We start from the raw sequence: 6,000 nt of genomic DNA on the forward strand, positions 1-6,000 counted from the left end.
CAGGGCACAAATGCTGGAAGCACAGTGTTTCAAACAAACCGACTCGCTTGCCCGAATCTTAAAACAAAAAGAAAATGACCTTAACAAAGAAATCGCCAAGGCAGGATTTGAAAAAAGAGGTACTAAATTTAATTTTACTTGTAATTCTGTAAAGCAGAATTTCTAGCACCTGGTTTTCAGATTGCAGTAGGGGAGGAGAAGCATGCTATATATTAGATTAAGCTAATGAAAAAATTTCCAGTGAGATTCAGTTCTTCATTTGTCTCTTAAATGAAGATTCATAGTTCAAGTTCAATGGTTATAGCCAGATATAAAAAACTTTTTAAGCATAATTAATGCTATATGAAGACTCGTCTATCAAGAATGGATTAGGCTAGTTATTCTCTAGGAGAAAGCAGAAAGGTATAATATATGTATGTGTATAACATAAAGGGTTCCCTGAAAATGTTTAAAATAAATCAAAATTTAAAGAAGTTAAGTTTCAGTTATTGAGAAAATTAAGTCAAATATAATGCTAAATAGTGCAGGCACTGCTTTACTAATACCACTATTTATGCCATGTGTAATACTGCAGAGCAAGGAAGTTACTAATTGATATGGTCTAGTTACCTAATTATCAAAATAAAATCAATTCAAACTTCTACTATGTTAATTGATTCAGTGTATTATATAACCTTAGTTATAACTGTAGCCTCTCTCTTAAGAGTATTCAACTCCTGGACTCACTCAAATTGCTATAAACTCCTTCCTACATTCTAACAACTCAGGGCCCTGAGACTTCTGGGTGCTGCCTTGTGGTGAGAGCAGGGTTCTCCGGCTTCTTGTGGTTCTGAAGTGGGTCATCACAACTGGTCAGGAAGTCAGAGACCTGGCTCGGGAATCAGAGGCAGGACTGACCCAACTCTGCTACTCACTAGCTCTGTGACCTTATCTAAGTTACCATACCTCTCTGAGCATCCCTTTCCCGATACAGGATTGTTTTGAGGCATGGTAGGTACTGAGATACAGTAAATGCTTGATGAATGTCTGTCGTGTGCCCTTCCTGGATGCCGTAAGTTCAGGAAGATTCTGGGCACATCAGCCCTGCTGTTCACTAGCTATACAGTCTTGGGGGCATTGGGCAAACTCTCAGAGCTTCAGTTTGCTCGTGTGGACACTGCGGACAGTGCCAACAACAACTGGAGCTGACACACGTACAGGGTCTGCCTGAAAGCAGCCGCTGCTGCGGGCGCCGGTCTCAGGCCTCCTGACCGCACACACAGAGCAAGGAGCTGGGCGCGTGAGCGCAAGGCAGACTTGGCCCTGCCCTTCTGGCTGCACACAACAGAGTAGGGGAAAGACTCGAAAATGACAGAAGGTTAGAAAAGCGGACCTATTGCTCCGTGTGAGCACTCATACTATTCCTACAATGTATCTCAACGTTCAGTCAGGCCCAGCTTGTGTTATTTAACACCCACGTCCAGTTGGAAATTCAGAACCACCACCTTGCAGGCAGCTAATTTTGATTGGAACCAGTAATAATGGACAGTCTGAGAAAAATTTAGACCTTGGTGCTGCTAATATTTATTAATGAATTACCTAGCAGCACTGTTAGATTATTTATAATTCAAAAAGCATTTTTTATTGTTCAGAAGGACGTTAATAACCATCATTATGTTCTGAGGCTAGTTATAGCTAGTACAGTTACTGACAAATTGTATCCAAAGGAGCAGTATTTTAGAGAAGATAAAAGGAAAAGATGAAAACCCAGTAGGGTTTGGAGTCAGCAATGAAAATACTCATCAGAACAGTAATAGAAAATAGTAACTCTGTGTAAGGTGGCAGGACAATGTAATTCATGATCACTGTACAACCATAAGCAATCTGTTACTACTTCAAGAGAAAATAATTATGACAGTGACAACAGAACACTGCTGGTACTGAATCAGGTTGTAAAAACTTCTCAAAATGTTAAAAAAAAAAAAGGGAAATAGATGATTCAGAGCAATAATTCTGTACTTTTAAATGACAATTTTAAGAAACCATTATTTCTCATTCAAGATCATAATTTCAAAACAACCATGTACCAGGGCCCTTCTGACAAGTGTTTTGTAAATTCACACTACCACTGAGAGTGTAAGAGAGAAAAACGTCCTTTTTGAAAACTATGCTGTCTTTAAATATTCTTTTACATGAAATCCATCTCTTACCGTGGCTCTGCTGCGGAAGCTCTGCAGCCGCCTGCGCTGGGGTCAGATGCCCGGGCTCCCTCGAGGCCTGTCCTTACACTAACTCGAGGCCAAGAGCAAGCCACGTAAGTCACACTGTCGGCCTCAGTTTCTTCACTGTCAGTTAACACCTGCCCTGCTCAATCATGAAGTTCAAATGAGATAACATAAACTCCACTTTGAAAACTATAAATGTCAAACAAAAGTGGAGCCCTTCGCTGTGTCGCTGCCTGAGACACAAGCCTCTGCAGAGCATGTGTCTGTGTCTACATTTATATGTGACAGTCCAGAAGAAATAAAACTTACAATTAATCACAGGCAACCTCTAGTGAGCACCAGCTCTGTGCCAGGCACCAAGCCTTGTCCATGTGGATCTCATATAGTCATAAGATAGCTCTATGAGGTGGGAACCATTCACCCCTTACACTTCTCATTGTAAATATGAGATACCCAAGGCTTAAAGATGTGAAGTGCCTTGTCCCAAATTAAACAGAGCTGGTCTATGCGAGTCCTGAGTGTGTGCCTCCCAGCACTGGACAGTCCCTGAACAAATCAAGTATGAAGTGCGGAAGCTCCGAGTGTGGCTTCCCTTCTGCTTGTCCTCCGGCACATCACACAGAGATGCCCAAGTTCCTGTGAGAACCACATATGTTCCCATCCACACCCATTAAGACAACCATACGCCAATTCTGGACTTGGAAAACAAAAAAGAAACCTTTCACACATTATTAAGCAAAAAGGGAAGAATATAGAAAGAATATACCTCTTTTTATTATAAATAGTCGGCAAAGAGAAATTGGAAGCTTTAAAAAAATTCAATATCCTTTGGTTGTTCTTACTCAAATTGGACCAACTTTATCAGCTTAATCCTTGATTGGTGGAAATCAAACCAAAGGAAAATTATAAAGCATTGTTTAGAAAGGTACTGTAACGTTCTTTAGGCATTTTAGATTAAGCGTATGCCAATTAAATGCAGATGTAAAACCAGTTATAAATGAGGAATTTCACAGGGAATAGTAAAAAGCAGATTCAAAGGCAGGGTGAGATTCTTTGTTTTTAACCACCAATTTAAAAAAAAAAGTCATCATCATAAACTTTGGTACTGTCATAAAATGTATCCCCCCAAAATAAAGTAAACTTACCTTTGGTTTTTTGATCAGCAGCCTGAAAAAAAAAATCAGAAACTCTTTAGGAATAATGTGTAGGATGTACACATCCATATGAAAGTTTATAAGCAGACTTTAATATTGGAAACTTTAAAAACAAGTTTTTGCTCAGTTACCTTATTAAAATTTACTACTGGGAAAAATGTATAATTGTCTACATTCTATTAATTATGTGCCAATATTGATCTAAAGGCAAAAAAAATCTATGTGGAAGCTCACTTAAGCTCTGTATTTTAATACAAACTAAAACGGAGACAGTTTTAACTATAAGATGCATTAAACCAGGCAAGAACAATACAAATGGCGTAACTTGGTACCTTAAATGCCCTAAAATTCAAGCATGGCCGTAAGATATACAGTAGGACTTTAGATTTTAATATTTACTAGTACAAGCTGTAAAAGAACACTTGCCAAAGCTGCAAAAATTATTTCTAGCTTTTCAAACAAAATCAGTTAAATGGCCCTTAGACATGGCTGCCCCGGACAGTTCAGTTTAAGTAAAATAGCACGGACATTCTTTACTACCAATGACTAAAATCAAAGTCCTTCAAAACACAGCTCTAGTATTTCTGAGTCCTTAAAAAAGACATTCTGTGGCTGTCACCCTTTATCTATATCACTAGCACTCTAGATTGAGCATAGTGAATTTTAAAAGTAATAACCGAACCTCTGTAATGCAATGGCTATAATGCGGTGAGACACGAGTGATGACAGAAACAATGAACTAGGAACTCTAGCCAAACCTTTTTCTGAGCACCTTCCTTCTTTTTCTTTTCTTCCTGCTTTTTCTTTTTCTTTTCTTCCATCAAACGTTCCTCTTTTTGTGTTTCTTGTTCTTTCTCCCTATTAAAAATAAAGTGGTATTAGTATAATGTCCATTTTAAAATTAAAAAATGAAAAAACATTAGCTGCAGAAAGTTTTAAGTCACACAGCGTTTCACACATGGTATAAAGAAGGACATTTTTGAGAAGCAGCGTTAGAAATGGACCTTCATCCGTCCCCCCATCAGCTCCACTTCTCTGTTAAGTACTAGAGCACGTGGCCCTGACTTCTTTGGCGGTGTTCATTCACTGGCCCACATCTGTTGAACACCACCAACCTTTTATCAGGCAGTGTACCAGGAATTAAGGGTACAAGATGGAGAAAGACATAGTCCCTAGAATCCAGCCCCAGACCAGTATTTCTAGAAGTGCTGTCTCAGGGACCACCTTCATCAGAATCTACCTATTAAAAGTGTAGATTCCTGGATCCCACACTAGCCCAACCAAATCAGAGCCTTTGGAGGTGATTCTTAGGCACACCTTTTATGTTGGCTGGACAAAACAATTGTTTTTTAAACAAAGATCCCTACACAGCATGGTGAGCTACTATAAGGGTACACTGGAACATGGCATAGAGCAACACTTGGAAGAGTGAGGTAGCCTATGAGCTACGGCTTAAATGTGGCAAAAGTGTTTGGCTGGCATGGGGTGCTGTGTCAGTTATCAATTTACTGCCTGTCAGCTCCAGATTCACCCTCCAGCACTCGCTTTGCCAATAATGGACCCGTCCCCTCAAGCACTTCTCCTTCCCTGTGAGCGCAATGCAGAGGTTTCCCAGTGAAGGGCGCTGCAGGGGCTTGCAGCAGCAAGGGGCCGTCCCACTGTCTCTGGAACCTGCAGGGTGGGGTCAGCATGTGGCTATGAGGACACCTGGTGAGGACCCCAGCCACGGACCAAGAAAGGGCAGTCTCTTAGCAACCCTGCAGCTCTGGCGTGATCTAGTGTCACCTTCCAGTGACCCTGTCAAAACAGACATTGTGCACTGCGGGCCTCCTGCTACTCGCCCCACTCCCACACCAGTCTCTGTGGCCTTCTCCCAATGATGTGGCCGCGGCCCTCCTGACGGGGATGCCACGTGCTCCGTGCCCATGGCACTGCCACTGCCACGTTGCCTTCACACCTGCACGCCTGGCCATCAACTGCAGCTCGCCACCAGGAGGGCTGCCACCAGGGCTCCCACCTCCTGTGTGCCCCTGTGGCGGGCTACCGGCTTTCCCGGGCTGGAGGAGTGCTTCCTTCCTGCTGCCAGCAACTGCCCACTGGCTGACCTGGGCGAAACTGGGAGCCACTCTGCCATCCAGTGGGCTGCACCTACAGCTTCTTCAGTGAGTGGGAGCTCCAGCCTTGGGGAGGGGCCCCCTCCAATTGGCCCTTCCTCAGGTTCTCTCCCTCAGCCCTAGCTAGCTCTACAGTTGTTCTCTTACCACAGTTTAATTACTCTTTACAATAAACGTTCCCTGTTTATATCACCATGTAGTTTCTGCATCCTCACTGGGCCAGAATGACACAAGTGGGAAGGAGGGTTTAATAGACTAAAGCAGAAGGAGCAACATGCACAAAGGCCTCAGCAAACATCACTGTCCACACACCACTGCTGTTTAACTTATTAATTTTGGAGTTTGTTTTTAACCTGTAAATGTGTTTACAACTACTACATGCATAGGGAGTCTCAACCTAGTGTCAGTTTGTACGTTATTTGAATACCATCGTAATAAAAATAACTTAAATCAACAAGGTGCTGGTGATGGGGGGCACTCAGAGCTTATTCTTCCTTTAAAACAGTGGTTCTTGGCTGCTCATCAGAA

General features: G+C 42.1%; 1 protein-coding gene across 6 annotated transcripts in view; it reads right to left on the reverse strand.

Moving 5' to 3' along the window:
• Nucleotides 1-4,976, reverse strand: part of TNRC6C (trinucleotide repeat containing adaptor 6C) — an 83,180-nt gene extending 78,204 nt beyond the window's left edge. For 3 of the 6 annotated variants that reach the window (XM_029210729.1, XM_029210727.1, XM_029210728.1), the window contains exons 1-2: nt 4,117-4,976; nt 3,350-3,371 (exon numbers count right to left, since the gene is read on the reverse strand). In XM_029210729.1, coding sequence (XP_029066562.1) covers nt 3,350-3,371; nt 4,117-4,179 — 85 coding nt within the window. In that variant the 5' untranslated portion in view covers nt 4,180-4,976. The remainder of the gene's footprint in view (nt 1-3,349; nt 3,372-4,116) is intronic. The other 3 variants (XM_029210731.1, XM_029210732.1, XM_029210733.1) reach the window with 3 other exon arrangements.
• Between the last annotated feature and the right edge of the window lie 1,024 nt (nt 4,977-6,000).

This window comes from Monodon monoceros, unplaced genomic scaffold, assembly GCF_005190385.1.
Source record: "Monodon monoceros isolate NGI ecotype Baffin Bay Population unplaced genomic scaffold, NGI_Narwhal_1 Super_Scaffold_9, whole genome shotgun sequence".
Taxonomy (NCBI): domain Eukaryota; kingdom Metazoa; phylum Chordata; class Mammalia; order Artiodactyla; family Monodontidae; genus Monodon; species Monodon monoceros.